Source organism: Panthera uncia, unplaced genomic scaffold, assembly GCF_023721935.1.
Source record: "Panthera uncia isolate 11264 unplaced genomic scaffold, Puncia_PCG_1.0 HiC_scaffold_1590, whole genome shotgun sequence".
Taxonomy (NCBI): Eukaryota; Metazoa; Chordata; class Mammalia; order Carnivora; family Felidae; genus Panthera; species Panthera uncia.
In genome coordinates this window covers 9934-31128 of record NW_026058240.1, presented here as the reverse complement: position 1 = coordinate 31128, position 21195 = coordinate 9934, and the positions used below count along the sequence as shown (strand labels likewise).

Below are 21195 nucleotides of genomic sequence, written 5' to 3'. Positions count from 1 at the left end.
AATAGAGTCAGTCCATTCCTCCTTTGATCAATTCTTGCAGACCATCTTTCCCAGGTCAGCCTTGAGCTAGGGGCGCATGGGTCCTGACCCAGCACCTGCTGTTTGCCACCACAGAGGGTCACATATCTCTAACTCAAGCTGCTGTGTTGGTAGTATCCACGTTGATGGAGTCCGGGGTCCTCAGAGGTTGTTTCCATGTGGCCCTCAGGTGTGGGTGTGCTTCAGGATCACAGGGAACTTGTTAAGATGCCCACCAAAGTCTGAGAACAGCTGGTCCTGTCTATGGCCTCCTTATTTGGTTGAGGAAACTGAGACACAGTGGGGTCTGGCTGAAGGTCACTGATGAAGGTCACAGGGTTTCAAGGGTTTCACCAAGGTGTGGTATCTCTCTCTCCTCCAGTCCAATAGATTGGCTCATCAGTGTATGATGGGATGTCTGGGAAGGTGCAGAGGGAGCTCCCTCCCCCTACATCCTCTCTGTGTCCTGCAGCAGAGTACCCACAAGGCTGAGGACCTGGGAGGCCGACTGGACCGTGTCATACTCTGCGAACAGGTGGCATACATTCTCCTGGGACTCTGTCTGGCTCTTGGCCACAAATCCAAAGATCCTGGTGGGAGAGCACAGGCTGAGTGAGGTGGTGGGGCCCAGAGAGGTTAGGAGAGGTGATCTCAGCAAATACAGTGCTCCCCCGCTGCCCCTTCCCCAGCTCGCTGAGGATAGGATATGCCTCCTCCTCCTCAAGATCTAAGTTTCCCTCATTTTGAATGGGGGGAGGCTCTGAAGACAGGACCTGTGTATTCCTCATCTTAGTGGGAGGTTCCTGAGGGCAAGGATGTGTTTTGACCATCAGATTGGGGCATCCCTATAGATTAAAGCTCCCTGAGGTTAGACCCTGTGCCTCCCACATTAGACTGGGGGCTCCCAGGTTCATGACTCCTCCTTCAGACTGGAGGCTCTCTGAGGACTGGGGCTGGTGCCACCCCATCAAAACCATGGGCTCTCTTAAGATCAGGACAGGGGCTCCCTCCTTCTGTAACTCCCTTCTCCTGTTGGGTCCCAGGCCCTGCTCCAGGGAGACCTTTTATGGTGACTGACAGTGCACAGGAAGGCCTTACCAGGAGGGCTTGCAGTATTTTTGCCACCTGTGGGAAAGGAAGATGGACAGTTATGAGTACTGAGACCTCTCTGCATTCCGCAGGACTCTGGCTGAGCAGCGGGGGGAGCACGGCCAGCTGCGTCCACACCCCACGGGGTCCCACCCTGCCCTCATCCCGTTGCTCCTGGCCCCTCGAGGCTCACAGGCTCTGTCTGTGATCCCAGTCCCAGAGTCAGCAAGAAACCCCAGTGGGCAGCTAGGCCCTGGATGGCTTTCCTGAGTTCAGCCCAGCCTTGAACTCACTTCCGTTGCTCGGGGTCCATGCCACAGAAGCGGATGGTGGTGAGGGGGTAATGGCGCCGGAAAAACACCCTGGAAGAGGCAGGGAGAGAAGGAGAGCTGATGAGAGCCTATCCCAGGGCCATGTCCTACCTCCATCATCTCCAGCTCTCCCAGAGGTCACATGCCCTGCTCTCTAAGAAACCTCCCAGCTAGACCCTTACAGCCTGCCCTGCTGGGCCCTGGGGCACACGTTGGCACTTCTTTCCAGTCATGGAGTGAATTTGCCTTGTGTCCTACATACTGGGGTTTTTTACCCTCTCCCCACCCCACGCCCACTGTGTCATGTAACTGCTTGAGGATCGTAATGGCATCTTGCTCATCTCTTGTTCCTCCAGCCCAGGACCGGGCTCCTGCTAGACTGTGAAGCCCTAAGCCTGGGGAAGGAGTGATCTCATCCAGTGTGTCCCAGTGGGCAGCCAGAGTCTGGCCTTTTGCAGATGTGCCGTCAATGGATGCAGATTTAACCAGTGCCCAGTGAATCCTGGTTAATTCCATCTCTGTTGGTCACAGGGAAGGGGGACTTTGGTAAGAGGTCATTGGTGTGAGGCTCAGAGAAGGCAGGGAACTTGCCTGGAGTCACTCAGCAAGTCACTGACCACGTTGGGTCCACGATCCTGAATCTTACTTTCATCACTGATCCATGGCCGTCTCAGCCATCCCCTCCACTTCCCCCTGCCCAGCCCAGAAGCCCCAGGGCAAGGGAAGTCCCTTACTTCCTCTGGACATCCGTCAGGGTGATGCCTTGCTCGGTGACTTTGAAGTGGACCACGGTGGGTGTGGGGAGGACGTCCCTTTCAAAGGTGGTTGAGATGGCCTTCCGCACGGCCAGGGCCCCGCTCAGGGTCTCTACACTCACGGAGGTCAAGTACAGGGCATGGCAGCCTGTGGAAGGTAAATGCTGTGCTTGGGCCCTGCCAGGATCCTCCATGCAGAGGACCAGTCCCAGAGGACTTCGGGATCATCTGTGGCTTTGCATTGCTCTGGCCTCTGGCCCTTAGGGTGGAGTAAAGGAGGGGCTGTTGCCCTATGTTAGGGATGTCCAGACAAACCTTCCTTCTGTCCAGAAGCATGGGTGGCACTGCCTCCACCTCCACCCACCCTGGGGCCTTGGTTCATTGTCAAGAGAAGGTGGAGAAGACAAGGATGGGGAAGGGCCCGTTGCAGGAGCTGTCACTCAGACAAGGGCTGATCTGTGCCTGGCCTCTGGACGAGAAGACGAACGACCTTTCCCCCTTGGAAACCCCCCAAGACTTGGACCTGACACTCCACAGAGGATCCCAGGCCCACAGACCACCTCCAGGGCAGGTCCCTCAGGACCAGAGAGACCTCGGCATGTCCACATGTGCCCATATGTGTGCAGGGTGGGGTGTAAGCCTCACCCACCTCCCTGTCTTCTGCCCACTGCCTGCACCCCCCCAGGCCTGCGGCCTTTCACCTCCGGGTTTACAGGGATGGGGAGAACCGGGGCACCTTTGTAAGGATGAAGAAATAAAGCTGTGATGGGAACGTGTGCGGGCCTGCATGCCCATGTGAGTGAGCGTGGGGCTGGGAGGTGCCCGCGGGGTCATAGCCAAGACTGGAGCCTCCTCCATGCCACTCACCTGCGGATTTCTTTAGGCAGGAGGCCCGGCTGCCTGTAGAAGGGTCTGAGGCTTCTCCACCTTCCAATTCTGAGCCAAAGCAAAGAACAGGCCCCGGAGGGGGCGGGGACGGAGTGAACGGACCCTTCTCTTAGGAACATTAATCCCTTTGAACCTCTCCCACCTCCGCCCCCACCTTCAGGAAGCAAGCCGCTGAGAAACCTGGAGTGATTACCGTAATCAGACAAACGGGGCCACTTGGGGCTCCCCAGATGCCTAGCTTGCAAGTCTTTTGATCCCTCCTTTTCCTCCTCGCTCCTCCAGCCCCTGGATCTGCTGTAATCACCTGACCCTCAGGAGCCTCTGACCTCCTCCCTTCTTTCAGGCCCTTCCTAAACCCAGGCCTTTCTTTTCAGAAAGTAGGGAGGCCCTCCACATCACCACACTGGGAGCTTCGCCTGCCCCGACTCCTCTCCCAGAACCGCCCTGCTGCTCCTCCTGCACACCCTGAGATTGTCTAGTCCGGCTCACCAGCCTACTGGGCTGTAGGCTCCGGATGGGACTTCCTGGTCTCGGTTTGAGGTATGATCTGTATACCTTGGGGTGAATTACTCAGCCCCTTGAGTCCCCCTTTTCTTATCTGTGAAATGAGGATAACACCTATTCGACACAGTTGTGGTATGATGACGGCTGTCCCCATTTTGTAGAGGAGGAAACAGAGGCTCAGAGAGGTCAACCTCCTCAAGCCAGGAAGTGGCGATGCCGGATGGATGCTAGACAAAGCACTTTTAACTGTGACACTAATCCATAAATAAGGTGAGATGTGACCACTAGGAGCCTTTGTAGTAGGAACACACAGGCCCAGGGCCCCGATGCTGCCTCTCTGGGGCCCACACCCACCTTTCTGCGGGATGGTGAGTTTGCAGGGCAGGGCCAGGGCCATGATGGAATGCTGGCACACAAAGGCAGAGAGGCTCCCTGCAAGGAGACGAGCAGCTCTGTGTGAGAAGGCCTGTCCCCGACCAGCCTCCCGGCCCAGAAGGGCAGGGCCCACCCCCGGGGCCTGCAGGCTGGAGACGCTCACCAAAGTAAGGCTCCTCATCTGCTCCTTTGAGATGCACCCCTTTGGCAGAAGACTCAATGAGGAAGTGGCGGATGAGGTCACTGTTGTCCTCACCTGGACAAAGAAAGAAGAAAGAGTGCGTGTGGATGGGAGTTCCAGAGTCCAGTGTTGGCCGAACGCTGACCATCTCATTCCCTGACCTGCCTCCTCCTGGTCCGTCCAGAGGTGAACTTGTTCATCCCCCTGGCTCTGGGTGGGACTGCTGGTAAGAACCCTGTCTTCAAGGCCTCCCACAAAGGAGGTGTCAACGCCTTTGCTCAAAGGCTTCTGTGTCCAGTAATTCTCTCAGGAGATCCTTCTCTTGGTTTCAAGAGCTATGGGGGTTGGTTCTCAATGACTACTCAAATCAGATTTTAACGCATCAGCCTGATTTCTCTCTCCCCCTACCCACTCCTTCCCAGGGGCTATTATTCTCCACCAGATGGTCCCTGCTGACGCCAGGCTGGCCCTGGAGGGTGAACAATGTCCGTCTGCTTGTTCTCACCAGCCCCTGGCTTCCTCCTCTCTGTGCTCGCTGGCAAGGCTCGTTGACAACCAACGCCACCCAGAGATCACTTTCTTATTTAGACAGAGAGGCGTGGTGTAGAGAGCATGCATTTGGGGTTTTCATCCTTGCTCTGGGGGGTCATCGGCTAATTCTCGGAGCCCCATTTACCTCATCTGTTCGTCACGTGAGAGCTGCAATTCTGGGGTTTGGTGAGGGGCTGGTACTTAGGTACCTTGTACTATAATGATATGATCAGTCTTTATCTGTCTTCCCAGCGAGGTATCCTGGTGTAGGGTGGATGCCCCACAGCTGTGTGTGTTGTGTGTGAGGCCACGGGAAAGCGTGTGATAAGCTATCACATGTGATAAACTGTCACACACATATCATGAGCTAGGGCACACACATTATGACTACCTTAGGTTCCTTCACAATAAATCTGGTCTGGACAGAGGTGGGCGCCCAGAGGAGAGGATCCTGGAGAGGGGCTGGGAACTTCCTCTCGGCCCCCCAGGAGAGCAGAGTGGGGAATCTGGGGACTCTGGGAGGCAGAAGCAGCTTAGGCTTGCCGTGGAAGGAGCTCCTTCTAGAGTCCCCCTGCAGGAAGGCAGCTGGGAGAGCCCTGAGGTGGACCGTCCTCCCAGCTGTCATTACGGGCCTTCTGCAAGGCAGCAGCAGAGCTGGGACTAAAGCCTACCACACTCCATTGCATCTGCGAGGTCTTGAGTGAGGACAGAGACCGGTGCGTACCTGATCGGTTCTGGGCAGGTGCAGGAGCCTCATGCACCTTCAAGGCAAGGCCGAAGGAACCTCGGTAGGAAGAACTGTCCCTCACGACGAAAGCCCCTGGCTCCTCCTTCCTCAGCAGCTCGATTGCTGGAACAATCCTTGGGTCAGAGGCAGTTAACCGCACCCTCCTCCCTCTCTTCTGGACACCCTCTGTCCCCCAGCCCCCTTAGGTCTTCATAGAGCAGACATTACAGAATCACTTTTTGTTCCCAGGAAGTCCTTTCTGTTATCTAATCTCTACCCTTCCTGCTGCAGTCTCTATTTCCTCGAGACAAGAGGTTCACAGGATAACCCCCTTCCCTGGACCTACCATTTGTCTTTCCCTCCCCTAACATGACCCAGGGCCCCATATGCCTGATACAAGGTGGGGAACCCAGACTCTTGGGTCACTCATCCGTTGAAACACAGTGCTTCCTTTTACCTTGTTCCCGGGTGATGCTTGGCTTAAACCAGTATTTAGATGTGTCCATCACAAACTTCATCGTGGGCTGCATGTCCCTGGGGGGACCTGGAGACAGAGAGGGTGGACCCTGTAGGCTGGACAGAGGGGAGCTGAGAGACCCTCCCCCCTCCTCTGTGCAGTGGTCCCGTTCAACCCGCCCCACCCTACCCCAACCCCATTGTATCTCCAACGTCCTGCAAGAGGCAAAATCCAACAGAAGAATTCCAGGGCTTGGCACATGTAGGACTTAGGAGTCTCCCCTTGTATCCTTGGTAATGAATCACAAACAGATAAAAATCTCAGTTTAATGAGAAACAGTTTCTCAAATCTAGTGTTGTCTGGTGTGGACCGAAAGAAGGGATAAATAAGAGATTCTGAGATGCATCATCTGTTTGATTTTATCCTCTCTTCCTCCTTAAGAATCCTACAAGTGTCTTGGGGGGGGGGGTTGGAAAAGAAATTGAAAGAAAAGGTTGAGGAAAAGAAAGCAGCAGATCTGGGCCGATGAGCCTGTGCAGAAGAAGTCAGGAGACAGGATTCCTGACTCTGATTTGGGACAATTGTTTTGCTCCTGAAGCCCAGAGAGGACCGAATGTACTAACCAGCCTCTGAGGGTCTTTAATACTCCAGTAGCCTAGGCGATTAGCATGGATTTTGTTTTGAGAATGGTTTGCAGAATTTGATAAGGTTCCAGGGTATAATTAGTGATATCCTGGGGCATCACCAAACCAGGATGGGAATATTACCAGGCTAAGTAAATGTGCTTTTTGAAATGACAGAATGGCCATCTTCCCAGGTCCCCTAAGACAGAGAGCTGTGGTTCTCAATTTTGGCATCTTAAAAAGGTGTGTTATGGCCGGTTGAGAGTAACTCATTATAAAAAAAATGTACTAAAATCTGCAAACGATTTGCCCTGGGAAAACGATCAGAGCAGATTCAAAGCACGCCCGTCATACCATTTTCTCTTGCTTACATTGACATGGCTCCCTGAATGGCAGCGTGGGCCAGAGTGAACATCACACCCCCCAGGAGTCACCCTGATGCTTGTGGCTGAGTGAGGGCTGAGAAGCCTCAGGAAGGAGGTGACTGAATGAGGCCAGAGCAGGGACAGTGTCCCCGGGGGCTGTGCAAGAGCTTTACTCTGGAGAGATGTACCCCGTGGGTACTAAGGCTGTGCCTCTGTGTTTCATGCTTTGGGTTCTGGCTGGTTTTGTTCTTTTTGGATGCCTGTAGTCACAGACTACGGGAAGGAGGGTGTTTGCTGTTTTGTGGTTTTTAGCTGTCTGAATTGGAATGCGTTGTCTCGGTCAGCCCTCTGTGTGCTCGTCATCCATGAACGTCAGAGGTAGGACTGACTCTCCTCCCTCTCCCTCTTGTGGGTTAGTCATCAAGCCTGCTGTTTTCATATCCCGAGGGTCTCTTGGCTCCGTCCTCTCTCCTCCACTGCCCTGCCCTGCCCTGGTTCAGGCCCCCATTATAGCTTGTCTGGACCACTTCGTGATGAAAACCAAAACAAAACAGTTCTCCCTACAGTTCCTCTGCCAGAGTGATCTATCAAACGTGCACCTCCGGGGGCACCTGGGTGGCTCAGTCGGTTAAGCGGCCGACTTCGGCTCAGGTCGTGATCTCACGGTCCGTGAGTTCGAGCCCCGCGTCGGGCTCTGTGCTGACGGCTCGGAGCCTGGAGCCTGTTTCCGATTCTGTCTCCCTCTCTCTGACCCTCCCCCGTTCATGCTCTGTCTCTCTCTGTCTCAAAAAATAAATAAAGGTTAAAAAAAAAATTAAAAAAAAAAACCAAAAAACAAAAAAACGTGCACCTCCGACCCCATCACTCTCTCGATTGAGACGCTCTGCTAAGGCCCCCGTGGCCTAACGGGTAAAATCCACTCTAGCCTGGGGTTCAAGGCCTTTCCCAATCTGGCCCCAGATTACTCAATGACTTGACCCTACACCCAACACTGCAGTCATTTCCTAAACATGCATGTGCCTCTACACCTTCATGATTGTGGACTCGCTGTTCCCTCTGCTGGGAATGCCCCTCCTCTCCTGCTCTGGCTACAGACTCCACCACTTTCCAGATTCAGCTCAGATGTCACGTCCTCCGAGGAGCTTTCCCAGTTTTTCAGACTAAAAGGATCACTCCTCCCTCTGTGGCCCCCCGAGACTTAGGACATCTCTTTACTTCTGTGTTTATCCTACTCTACACGGATTCCTTGGCTTTTGTATCTCTTTCTAGACTGTGGCCATCTCTCTGTCCCTACTACTTGGCAAAGTGCTTGGCACACAGTAGGTATTCAGCGTGTTGACTTGCTATTGCGGAAACCCACTGATGTTTTATCTATTCCCCCAAGCCAAACTTCACAACGGTTTAAGTACTGATTTACAACATACCCTCCGAGGATGTGGTAAGAGGAACATCTGGCAGGGTCTGGCTGTGGCTCCTGGTGGCCGGACAGGAGTGGCCGGAAGAAGTGGCCCCAGGTCGGACAAAGTCCTGGTGTCCTGGGGTCGGCTGGGATGGAGGAGACCCTGGTTCTGGGCAGCCGTTGATCAGCACGATGGGTATGTCCACCATGGAGTTGGTGATGGAGGGCGGGCAGCTGCTGGCATGCTCCTTGGCCAGTGGTGGGGACTGGGTTGCTCTGGGCTGGCCCATGCTTGCAGTGGGGTTGCTGGGGACCTGGAAGTCACTGGCTCTCGTGCACAGGGACACTTGGCCAAGGCTGTGGAGACTGGAGGAAGAGCTGGCTGGGCTTTCCAAGGACCTAGAAGATGACTGATGGCTGGAGATGCTGGAGTGGAGGAGGGACTGGCTGCTGCAGGGAGGGCACCAGACAGGCAGGGTGTTAGGATGTCAGAGTGGACACTCGGGGCCTAGAGTTCTGGTTAAACAGAGTGTTGTATACTCCATTCCCCATAGCCCAGGACAAAGTGCATGCCCACCTGATCCCCAAGGGATGCTGAAGGGTACAGAAATATCTCTGTACTGCCAAGTCTTTGGTCACTTAAAGTAGCCAAAGAGCTGATTCCCTGCAGGTCATGTGGGCTTGGGCTGGACCGGATTCCCTCTGCCTTCCCAGCCAGGAAGTTCTGACAGCTATCACACAAGCACCCCAATATTCCCAAGAGCTTTGCACGCAGGCTGGACACAGGCTGGACCGTGTCTACGGTGGATGCGGAGGGAGCTCCCCAGCTGGTGGAAGAGGAGGAGGCCAGCTCTGCATCCAGCCAGACTTCTCTCTGAGCTCAGAAGCCCATGCCAACGGCCATGGCTGTGGAATCCCAGCCTCCTTGACAACGACTGCCTTGGCACAGCAGCTTTGGAGTCGGTGTGGGGGACAGAGGTCCTGCAGTTTGGTCCTCCTGGGAAGGGTGTGTGTGTGTGCAGCTCCACTGTGAGGCCTGCACATGGGGCTGCGGCAATTAGGAATAATGCTCAGGCAGGTCGGCCTCCCTCCTCCTAGGTCTTGCTAGCAATAAAGAGGAGGGAGGCTTTCCTTTCCTAAATGGTTTTCCCTAAGCCCCCAAATTTTATTTACGCCCTTGTGTTTTGAGGTTGAAAAAAGAGCTCTCTTCCTTGAGATGGGTTGTATGAATGCTGGAAAGGATGCAGGTAAGCCTCATCAGTTCTTTTCCCAAGTGGTAGGCATGAATAAAAATCTTTGTATATTGAGTTATATTCTAAGTGCTTGAGGAAAGCTTGAGGTCCAAATGGCTGTGATGGTGTAAAAGAGAATATTCGCTCATGTTTTTGGTACACATCCTGATTTTGCTCAGATAGAGCAGAGTGCCCATCTATTTTAGGATCTGTGTGTGTGTGTGTGTGTGTGTGTGTGTGTGTGTGTTGTGGAGGCAATATCAGAAGCTATGATGGGAGTGACCTACCTTCCAAACACATAGCTGATGTCGGATGCTGGGCTGGCTGACAATACAGAGACCCTGCTGCCCCGCTGTGGGGCCAGGCCCCCCAGCCCCTTCTCCAAGCCTGGAGAAGCCACCAGTGGGGAGCCCAAGCCATGGGAGCCTGACGTCTTGTTCCCCATGCAGGGGATGGAGATGCTGGGAGAGGGTGGGGGATGAGAGGAGGGAGCCCCAGAGTGGGGAGGGGGGCGCTGGTGCCCCCTGCCCTGGCTCCCAGAGAAGATGAGGCTCTCGCTGCTGCTTCGAGTTTCTCGAGGGATGTCTCTGGAAAGGAGGAGACCACCACTGAGCGGGGAGCCGAAGGGTGGAGTGATAGATGGGCTGGAGCAGCGCTGGGGGCCATCATGGCACCTTGATCTGGTGGAGGTCACCTCGATGTACTTTATGTCTGGGGAGAGAGCAGAGCATCGGTGAAACCTGGGAGCCTGTAGTCACAGAACAGGAATGCTGGAAGAGTCCTCAAGCCCATCTGGTCTCTCCTCTTTTAGACCGATGTAGAAACAGGCTCAGGGAGGAGGAGTTTGCTGGATTAGGATTAGCATCCAGCTCCACCTTCTAGGCACTGTTCCAAAGTCACCCTCTTTGTGATATCTTCCTTTCATGTGGAGATGCAGTGGAATGAACACAGGTCTTGGAATCTGACAGACCTGGGTTTCAGATCTGACTCTGCCACTTACTATCACAGAACTTGGCCAAAGGACTTCAGCAACTAGAACCTTGGCTTCCACACCTGTAAAATGGGGTGACTATACCCAGCCTCTTTGTGTTACAGTAAGGATGAGACAAGATGAATGTAGGAGACATAGCACTGTTCTTGGCACATAAATCTTTTAAACTAGGGAATCTTTTCCTGAGTGAATGTCCCCCTCCTCAGGTTGAAATGACTGCTTTTTGGAGTGTGCCAGTCACATTTTCTGATGCCTCCATTGGTCAGGGTGTTTGAAGGGTGTTTCTACATCTGTGTCTACAATGAAGGCAGGGGGTCTCAAGCTTGGTGGCACATTAGACTCATCTGATGAGCTTTTAAAAGTCCTAATACCCAAGGCTACACCTTGTGCCAAATAGATCAGAATATTTGGTATAGACCCACACCTCAGGTTGTTTGTTTAGTCCCCCAGCTGGTTCCAATGTGCATCAAGCCACACCACTGTGGCCCCCAGCCCAGCCCAGCACCACCACTTTACCTGGGAGCTGGTAAGATGCGTATAATCTGTTTCCACCGCAAGCCTGCTGAATCAGAGTCTGCATTTTAGCAAGACTCCCTGGAATCTGAGTGCACTTTAGAGTTTTGAGAAGTCTGTTTTAGAGCAGGAGCTCCCAGAAGGTAGGGTTTGCTACATTATCAAGCTGTGGACCTCCCAGGTCATGCTTCTAGCTGGTGCCCAGTTGTTGGCTATTAAACATGCCCCAGGGTGGTGGCTCACTCCAGTGCTCTTTCCTTTTCTCAATGGGGGCATCCAGGACTCTTGTTCTGAGAAATTGCTCCTCCCTGGAGTGGGGCGCTGGGTGGTTTTCTCCAGGGTGAGTATGGACACCCCTGGTCCTGACCTGGGGGGAGGGAACTGTCCTTGGTGCTGTTCCAGCAAAGGTGGTAGAAGCTGTGTGTGTGGGGGGGGGGGGGCTACCTAGCTGCTCCCTCCTGGAGGCCTGTTGAGTCCTGCCTCTGGCTTCCCAGGATGGAAACTGGGGCAAAGTCAGCGGGAAACTGCACCTTCAGCTCCTGTCTGCCGGCCTCCCACCCCCTTGGGCTTTGGCACATGCACCAACTCCCGCCCACCATGACTGTGGAATCCCTGCCTGCCCCAGCCCGCTCCCGGGTAGGACCTTGAGCCTGCTGGCGGTTACTGCCTCTGTCTGATCCTGCTTTGGGCTGGGGTGGAGGTGGAGGATTACATCAGATGAGGGGGGCTGGGAGGCTGACCTGAGCATGCTGTTCCAAGGGGTAGAGGAACAGGCCTGGCTTTGTAGTCAGACAAACCTGGGTGTGAATCCTGGCTTTGCCACTTTCCCGCCAAGAGGCATCAGGTAACGTTCCTAACCACTGTGAGCCTCAGTTTCCTCATCTGCAAAGTGGGGATCTAAAACCAACCTCCTGAGATTTTGGTAAGGATAAAATACATTGATGAACGATGCCTGGAGCTTGGTGCATGGTGGGCTTCAGGGAACTTCTCCTGAGTGCCTGCTTTTTGAGGCCAGTATTGGTCAGATGGCTGACACTGTCCAGCTAAAGTGGGAGTCCTACTGCTGAGGGCAAGAGAAGACGATTTGGCACAATGTATTGTGGGTTCTGAAAAAGTAGAGGTCTTGGAATGGGGTGGATTCCTCCGGAAGGTTGGCAAGCACAACTTCTATTTTTATAGGACTTTATAGTGCTTATAGCCGTAATCCTCTCGGCCCTTATGCCCAATTCCAGCAGCCATTGCTTTTACAGAGGAGGAAACTGAGGCTCAGAGAAATGTGGCAATGGAGCTGGCATTTATTGCATAATTTTTTAATGAAGGCTGGTATTTATTGAGTGCTGTGTGCCAGCGCTGTTGCAAACACATTACCTGTATTGGCTCATTTAATCCTCACAACAACTCCGTTGAAGTAAAAAATGTTATTCCATATAACAGATGAGAAATCAAGGCTCAGAAAGGTTGAGTGAGTTATCCAATGCCACACAGCCAGGGAGCGGAGGAATCCGACTCCTGCTCCTGTGCTCAGTTTCGGGGGCCCCTTCCAGGAGGAGGGGCTCCTCAGGACACTTTCCCAAGGCCTGGTCCTTGTGAGAAGTCCTTGGCTGCTTTGCAGAGGGTCTCTTGGCCCGGTGAAGCTCTGAGCTTCCTACTCACTGGGTCATCCAAACACCAACCAAAGGCCTTTCTTGGGGACTACAGAGTAGGGTTGGGAAGGGAGGACGGAAGGAGTCCTGGAGCTGTGAGTCACCTCTCCCTGCTGCCCTGAGGTGCATGTGGCTGGGGGAGTGGAGGCCCCCACACCCTCCCCAGGGTGCAGCCGCTGTTTACAGGCCCGTGGGGCAAGTCTGAGCAGTGCTGGGTGGATGCAGGCGCCAGCACCAAGCTGGGCTGGTGGAAGGGGGCACGTGGGTGGGGGGCAGAGAGATAGTTATTAAACACCCTTCACTTGGGATTGGCAAACAGCCTTGCCTGGCAGAAATTGCTGGAAAATGAAATGTGGGCTCCTGTTCCAAAGATGGGGAGGGGTGTTGGAGATGGATATGGTGTTTGCTTGGAGAAGCCATCCTCCTGGTGGGATGCCCCCCCCCCCCCCCCCCCGCCCAGGGTAAGTCTGAAGGAAGGGGCAGGGGCAGGGGAGCTGGGGGAGGTGTGTGAGTACAGGGGGGAGGTGGAACCCCAGAAGAGGAGCCCTCAGGCTGCCTCCAAACAGATTTGTTCTTCAAAGCTCTGGAGGGCAGGAAACTAGCACCAAAGAGAGAAAGGCAAGAACACAGACTCTGGAGGCCAGAAGCCTGGGCTTTGAGGCCTGGCCTATGACTCACTGGCTGTGTGACCATGGGTCATTACTTCTTCTTCTCCCTGAGCCTCATTTTCTCATTTGTGAAATGAGCCTGCCACTATTTCCTTCACAGGGTCGATGCTGAGATCATGCACTACAAAATCTATGTACATTTAGGGAAGGGAGAAACATAGGATCGCCGACGCTTAATGTCTAATTTTGCCAAGTGAGGACAAAGAGAAACAGTAAACATCCGCTAGCACCACAATTCCCTTTGACACCCCAAGAGAAGGAGGGATGAGAGGCAAAGGTGGGGCATCCCACACATTTGGATACCTTTGGCCCAATGAGAACTCACCACTGTGCCCAGAATTAGCTATGCTGCCATGGGCTGGCAATTGCTGTCACCAGGAGTGGTGGTCTGAGGCGAGGGTTTTGGCAGGTGGAGATGCATGAGACAGGTGCCACCCATCACAGTGATGTGCTATTAGTGATCACAGTCTAACTGGGAGCTGACTACGCTGGCTCTCTCAGGAGGTAGTGAGCTCCCAGGCATCACCGCCATTCAGGTGGAGGTTAGAGAGAGGGTTTTCTTGTTCCATCACAAGAGGCTAGGGCAGAGCTGGGGGACTTCATCAGGACCCTCTGACCACTGTTGGCTGCCCACTCATTCCCCAAATCCCTCTGCTACCCAGAGTCAGGTGGACATAGCTCAGAGCATCTGAGCTTCCAGACTACTGAGCTTTGGCCCCTGGAGAAAGGGCCTGGTTGTCAGCGTCCCCACCCCATACATGTGGATGCTCCACAGAGACTGTCTTGCCCCAGCTGGCCTTGAGTGTGTGGAACCCCTGCCTTGGGGCATTAACATTACAGCCCTGGGCTTGCTCCTGCCAATGGTAATTAGACCCAAGCGACCTTCGCTGCAGAGACATGCCTGTGAGTGGCCTCCAGAAGCAGGAAGATCTTGGGGGCATAGAGGTGGTTCTTATAACAGCCCTGGTCGGCAATGCTCAATGGGAGGGGGAGGAGGCAGGCTGGAGGCTGGAAACTCAGGCGCCAGAGGACCTGGGTGCTGGGCTCACCTCCGCCCCAGACCCTGAACCGATCCTCGGACTGGTCCTAAATGCAACCCCTGTGTTTAATTAAAACAGCTGTGGGGTGCCTGGGTGGCTCAGTCAGTTGAGCATCCGACTTCGGCTCAGGTCATGATCTCGCAGTCTGTGAGTTCGAGCCCCGCGTCGGGCCCTGTGCTGACAGCTTGGAGCCTGGATCCTGCTTCTGATTCTGTGTCTCCCTCTCTCTCTGCCCCTCCCCCGCTCATGCTCTGTCTCTCTCACTCTTCTTCATTATTCAAAAATGAATAAATGTTAAAAAAAATTAAGAAAAAACCCAGCTGTCATTCATAATGACTAACAGTGTGCCAGGACTTGTGATAAACCCTCAACAAGTGTTATTTCTTTTAATCCCTGCAACCCCCTTTGAGGTAAGAACTCGTCTCTGTTTTACAGACTAGGAGTAGGAGACAAAGAAGTGAAGTCAATAGCTTCTTTAAGGTTTGTCCACCTCCAGTGATTAGGCTGGACTGGCTCCTTACTGAAGTCCATCAGCCTCAGTTTTTTCATCTGTAAAATGGGCAGAAAATATTTCATAGGAATAGATTGGGAGGATTAAATGTTCTCCTATAAGGGGCTCAGCACAGTGCTTGGACATAATGAGTGTTCAATAAGTAGAAATTCTTATAGACCCTATCTCTAATCCTAATTGTACCCCTTAATCCATGTTTAACGCCCTGGAGATCTCAGTCTTCTGGCCTATCTAATGGGGCTGCTGCTTCTTGATCCTTATCCTCAGAGTATACTTGAAACTCTTTGTTGGGGAAACGGACACCAGATGTAGGGATTTCTAGAATTCCTTAGATGTGGTGGTATATTGAAGTTAGTTGTACCAGTCCATGGGAGCCGATTGTTAAATTTTTCAGATTTTGTCCGGCTGATTTCTAAACTTAGACATGATTAAAAATCAAATTATATAGGGGCGCCTGGGTGGCTCAGTCGGTTGGGCATCCGACTTCGGCTCAGGTCATGATCTCATGGGTTGGAACCCTGCGTCGTGCTCTGTGCTGACACCTCAGAGCCTGGAGCCTAATTTGGATTCTGTGTCTCCCTCTCTGTCTGCCCCTCCCCTGCTTGCACTGTCTCTCTCTTTTTCAAAATATAAATAAACATTAGACGTTTTTTTAATCATGCAAACTTACAACGAAATAACTTATGGTAAAAACAAAAATAATAAATACAACTCACCACATTCCAATTATTTTACTATAATCTATACTCTATTTTTAAAAAGTTTTGTTTATTTAAGTAATGTCTACGCCCAACGTGGGGCTCAGATTCACGACCCCGGAATCACGAGTCACATGCTTTTCTGACTGAGCCGGCCAGGCACTCCACTATCATCTATATTCTTGAGGTTATTAATATCTATTGTACCGTATAGTAGAAATACTATAAATACAATAACGGCCTTGTGCAGGCATGTCTTTCCAGTGCTACATTCAGTGACATCATGCTGATAGTTTGAAATCGGCCCTGGTGGCAGATGTTTCAAATCAGGGCTCTCTCCCGTCCCATCGTGGAGCTAGGTGTTAGGCGTTTACCAGCACACCACCCCTGAGACACAGCAGGGTTCTGCCCTAAGTAGACTGACCTCTGTGACTCTACTTCCAGCTTGGGACTCCCCAGAGAGATACTCCCCTAAACAGCAATAGGGGCCCAGAGAGCAATCCTACAAGAGTTTCAGGGGACCGGGCTTAGGATATACCATAGAACAGTGAGGTTCAGGGATTCCACCTCTATCAAGCTCTTATTTACTGCATGGCATTGTATGGAATTCTTGTATAGAGTAGCTTATTTAAAGTCTGAAAAATCGCATAAAACAGGTATCCGTCACCTTTCCAAACTCAGTAATAAAATAGAATTGGATAGTGAGGGAAACTTGTATTTATCTCCTTTATACAGGAGAGAAAACAGAGGTTAAGTAACTTGTTTAAGGCTGCACAGCACCTCCCAATAGGACATAGTCTCCTGCTCCTCTGATTTGTTGGAAAAAGTCCTTCTTCCTCATGAGGTCTGGTCCCCCCTCCTGGCACTGTGCCCCACGTCCTTACCCAAGGCTTCAGGCTCATCTTTCTTTTTCTTTGTGGTAATGCTCTGGGTGGGTTCGGCCCAGGGCGTACCAGCTCCTGGGGGGAGCAGCTGGAAGGTGGGGTCCAGTTCCAGAATCATCTGGTTGAGGCTCTCCAGCGAGAAGTCAATGTAGGAGTCGAGGTCCTCTAGGGCCCCTGAGGCCTGCTCACTAGGGGACTGTAGGAGGCAGCTGGCTTTGGCCCCAGTCTGTGGGCCTTGCTGCAGTCTGCTGGGGGGCCCCTTGTTGGGTGTAGGGGCCATCAGGGCCTGGGCTCCCCAGCCTTCTGTGGTGTAGTAAGGACACTGGGGTGACAGGCTGGGGCTGGGTGCTGGGTGCAGGACCCTCCTGGGTTCTTCACAGGGAGTCAGGCTGACTGCATGGCCTCCTGCCAGCAGGGGGCTGGACATCACTTGCGACATGGTGGGGCCAGTGACTGTCGGTTTACCTCTGGTTTCAAATCAGCCTCAGTTACACCCCAGAGATGTCGCTTGCCAACCGGAAGCTCCCAGGACCTGAAAGATACCAAGGTTGGGAACTGAGTAACTTTGGTAGATGAAGCCCCTGCCACCCCTCCCCACAAAGCAAAGGCTTATTTATTCATTCATTAAAAGCATGGATACTGGCAGGGGTGGGGGTGGGGGTGGAGTGGCGCCTGGCTGGCTCAGTCGGAAGAACATGTGACTCTTGATCTCAGGGTTGTGAGTTTGGGTGGCATGTTGGGTGTCGAGATTACTTAATAAGTATTTAAAAAATAATAATAAAATAAGAAGCAAGGATACTGGAGCCAGACTGTCTGGGTTTGCATCCTGGCTCTACTACTTAGTAGCTGTACAGTGTTGGACAAGTTAATTAACTTCTCTGTACCTCAGTTTTCCTGATCTGTAAAATGAGTTAAGATTTGTAGCATACTTAGAACAGTGCATGACACATAAAAAGCATTATGTAAGTGATTCTTAAAATCTCTTATTGACAGGTTATTGAATATCTACTATGTCACAGCCTTATTTATTAAATAAATACTAGCTAATATTTATTGAGTAATTACTATGCACACATATTACACAGAAAGCCATTTAAACTCCTCCTAACAACCATATGAGGTAGATACTATTATTTTCCATTTTATGATGTGTGACTGGAGAGACAGAGAGGTCAGTTACCCGCCCAAGGGTCATACGGCCAACAAGCATCAGAGCAGGACAGGACCTCAGCCTGCCTGATGTCAGAAACCCTGTATTTAGCTGCTACTGCATGTGGGCCAATTGGTGAAACAGACAAGCAAGCAGGTGAGCAATTCTAAACAGGGTTACCAGGGAAGAGGCAAAGCAAGGAGACTCTGTAGGCACTGGTGTGGAGGTCAGGGAGGACTTCCTGGAGGAAGGGACATGTAAAGGGAGACAACAAGGAAAAGCAGGAGCTAGCTGAGCAAGGCAGGTAGGGTGAAGAGACAGGTATGTTCAGGGCCCTAGTGGGCAGGGGACATCACTAGGTATTACTGAGCATCTGAGAAACAGAGAGCACCTAGTTGGATGGGGGGAAAGATGAGGTGGGGGGAGGCAGGCTGGCCAGACCCTGCAGATGTAGGCTGGGCTCTGTAGTGCCTGCTGCACCCTGAGGGCAATGAGGAGCCACAGAATAGTTCTGAGCTTGGCAGTGACATCATCAGTTGATAATCATTCCCTGTGGGCTCATTTGGGAAAGAGATGTTCCGACTTCCCTGTTTCCTTTAGTGTGGAAAGTTCTCCTTGTTGTCTAGCCTTAATGCCACATGTTAGTAGTTTCTTATAGGTTGGGCTGGGTCGATGGTGACAGGTTCTGGGATTGAGGCTGCCAAGAAAACTGTAAGGAGAGGGGACTTGCTGGTTGTACGACCACTGCTAGCCCTGAGCCTCACTGTGTGCCCCACAACACCCCCTGACTCTACTTCTCCCTTTTTCCAAAATGCCTCCATCACATCAGACCCCAGGGCTGGAGAAGGCATAGAGACCAGTCTAGGGCAAATGCAAACTGTGGAGTCTGAAGATTCAGATTCAAGTCCCAGCTCAAACAGCTCTGTAAGGTATAACTCTGACCCTCAGTTTCCTCGTCTGTGAGCTGAGAATAAGAATTCCTGCCCTGTATCCTCCCAGAGAGAGGTGTGGAAATCGGTGAGTGAAAGCAGCTGGGCAATTCTAAATTCTTGGAAAGAAGGGCTTTTGTAGAGTATAACACTTTCATAATAGTAATCATGGTTCCCGTTTACTGAGCACTCGCCATGTGCCAAGCTCTCACCTATGTGTTTTACACGTGGTAACTATTCGAATCCTCCACATCACTAGGAATTGTTGTATCTCTATTAACTAGTCCATTTTACAGGTGAAGAAACTGAGACTCAGAGAGGTTAAGGAACCTACATAGGTCACACATCCAGAAAAGTAGAGCTGAGATTCAAACCCAGGCTGCGGAACTTGGGATTCTTAACTCCCTTTACTGAATGGAGTTCAAATGCAGAGGGATATCCGAGGTCCAGAGAGGGTGTACGATTTGCCCAAGGTCACACAGCAAATTAATGAGAAAAGCCAGTCTCCCTTGTCCCCCATGGCTCCTGTAGGCTCTGTTGCCAGACTTCTCCTTGGCTGGGGCCTGGAGGGGGCGGTGCATCCCAAGCTTGGGAAGGATGTCTATAAATGGCAGTGGAAGGGAATAGTCCTCTGGGCTCCTTCCTAGGAGCAACCGAGGACGCGGAGCTGTGGCTCTTTCCTCACATGCTCCAAGTGGCCTGAGTTTACTGGGGCAGGATCTCAGTGCACCCTGAGGGGTTTTTGGCTGGGCCCCACAGAGGAGCCTGGGGTTACTGACTTTGCAGAGCACATTGTGGGCTGGGGTTATCACTCGGGATGCCTGCTTACTGATTGGAAAAACTGCTACCCTTTCCCCTATGGGCCTCAGTTGTCCCATCTGTATGATGGGGATATAATAATAATGGAGCTTAAAATGTACTCATTTCATTTTCTCCGTGGCTCCATGAGGAGGGTACTATTACCATGGGGCTGGAGAGGTTCAGGGATTTGACTCAGGTCATAGAGCCTGCAGAATCCACTGGTGGAAATGGGGTTTGAACCCAGTAGTTTTGAGCCTGGATGGTCTTGGCTCCACAGTCCCAAACTCTTAACCTTGTATTACTGCCTCATAGATTTAAGACCCTTTTCACATCTGCTCCTTCTGGGATTCTGGAACCCAGTGGGACAGGCCTGGGATTGAGTGAAAGGCAGGTAGCCCCTCAGGGTCTTGTTCAAACTCTCTTCTCACCTTGAACACTTCCAGGGCAGGGGCTGGGTCTCACTCCTTTATTCTTGGACACCCTCACCAGCCCACTCTCTAGCTCTTTCTTTCCTGCTGTAAGGTAAAGGTGAGGGTTGCTGGGGCTCTAGACTCTGTGTGTGTGTGTGAGTGTGTGTGTGTGTGTGTGTGTGTGTGTATGTGTGTGTGTGCATGCGCACACATGCCTCTGTATGTGTTGGGGGTGTATAGGGCTCCAGCCAGCTCTGCCCTATTCATAGGTCCTTCCCATATATTCCCCTTTCTGATTTGGACTCAAATAACTTTCTTTGTTTCCAAGGGCTCCGGAGGCAGGGGGATCCTGATACCTTGGCAAATCCCTGTTTCCATTTCATTGACTTACTCTCTCCCTCCTATTATGAGCCCAGGTCAACAAAGGGGGAGGGCGACAGAAGGTGAAGCCTGAGCCTCCTCTCCAAAGCATTTTGCCTCTACAGCCCATCCCCACCCCACCCCCATCCTTGAAGAGTGGCTTCTGATTTTCCCATCCCAGACTCACTAAAGCAGACCCTCGGATGGCCATGGCCCACCCCCACCCCCCTTCCCCATTCCTGGCAACCTCTGAATGGCCCAGCATGGGGGCTCAGGGACAGGCTTCGTGTTGTGGGCTGGGAGGCAGGAGGCCTGGGTTCTCTGTCCATTCCCTTCCCAAGTCTCTGTGACCTTGGGCAAGCCTCTTTCCACCCCAGCCCTGGACCTTGGTTCTCTCATCTGTACACCGAAGGGTACAGATTTCCTTCTCTTAAAGCGCTGAACTCTGGGGTCTGTGGTCCTGAGACCATCTCTCTGTCATCTACGGCCTCCTCCCCTTTCTCTCCACCTTCACTTGGAGTCCCAGGACACGTGGAGAAGCTGAGGACAAAGGGTTAAATGAGGTTGGTGAAGGTGCTGAGCCTCCCTCTCTTGTCCTTAAAGAATAAAGGCACATACCTGGTGTCAAGGGCGGGCAGGCGGCTGTGTTCACTCCTGACTCCTGGGACCAAGACTGCTCAAGGGGGAGGTGCAGTTCACCTTCAGACCTGCCTGAAGAGCAGCACCTGGCCCTCCCACCGTCCCTCCCTCTTCCCCTCCAGGCCCTACATGTGGCTGATAGCCCACAGGCCCCACCCCTCCTGTGTCCGGATGAGCTCAGGTGGGGCTGGCACGGGCACCAGGGAAGGGAAACAATGGGTGGTGACCCGGCCTGGCGTTTGCTGGGGCTGTGTGTGTGTGTGTGTGTGTGCGCGCGTGTATGTTTCCCAAGCTTCTTGCTTGCCTGCTCCCCCGCCCCCTGCCCCATGCCCCTTGTTATGGGAGAGAGGGGTCTATGTACCATGTGGTCAGTGGAGCCCTGCTTATTAGGACAAGCTCTACCTGTTAGGGACAAGGTCCTTGTAGGACTAAGGTGCACTGTGGGCATTCCTCCTACCATGTGGCAGCCAGGAAAGGGACTGTGGGCTGGCAGAACCAGCAGA

The 21195-nt window shown here is 52.6% G+C and overlaps 1 protein-coding gene across 1 annotated transcript; it reads right to left on the bottom strand.

The window, feature by feature from the left end:
* Nucleotides 1–76: 76 nt before the first annotated feature.
* On the bottom strand, nucleotides 77–20733 carry LOC125917214 (tensin-4-like). The gene is made up of 13 exons (XM_049623464.1): nucleotides 20672–20733; nucleotides 16404–16935; nucleotides 9743–10166; nucleotides 8249–8673; nucleotides 5837–5923; nucleotides 5377–5502; nucleotides 4104–4196; nucleotides 3920–3997; nucleotides 3041–3109; nucleotides 2153–2321; nucleotides 1401–1469; nucleotides 1117–1143; nucleotides 77–608 (listed from the first exon to the last, which is right to left on the bottom strand). The coding sequence occupies exons 2-13, from the start codon at nucleotides 16840–16842 to the stop codon at nucleotides 467–469; spliced, it is 2148 nt and encodes a 715-aa protein (XP_049479421.1). The 5' UTR covers nucleotides 16843–16935; nucleotides 20672–20733; the 3' UTR covers nucleotides 77–466.
* Between the last annotated feature and the right edge of the window lie 462 nt (nucleotides 20734–21195).

Bases quoted from the DNA above. Each gene is read 5' to 3' on its own strand.
- LOC125917214 (XM_049623464.1), bottom strand. From the start codon at position 16,842: ATGTCGCAAGTGATGTCCAGCCCCCTGCTGGCAGGAGGCCATGCAGTC. The intron at 5,503-5,836 runs GTAAAAGGAAGC...GGATTGTTCCAG, and splicing joins AAGCATCACCCGGGAACAAG to CAATCGAGCTGCTGAGGAAG. The intron at 1,144-1,400 runs GTGAGTTCAAGG...CCTTTCCCACAG, and splicing joins ATGGACCCCGAGCAACGGAA to GTGGCAAAAATACTGCAAGC.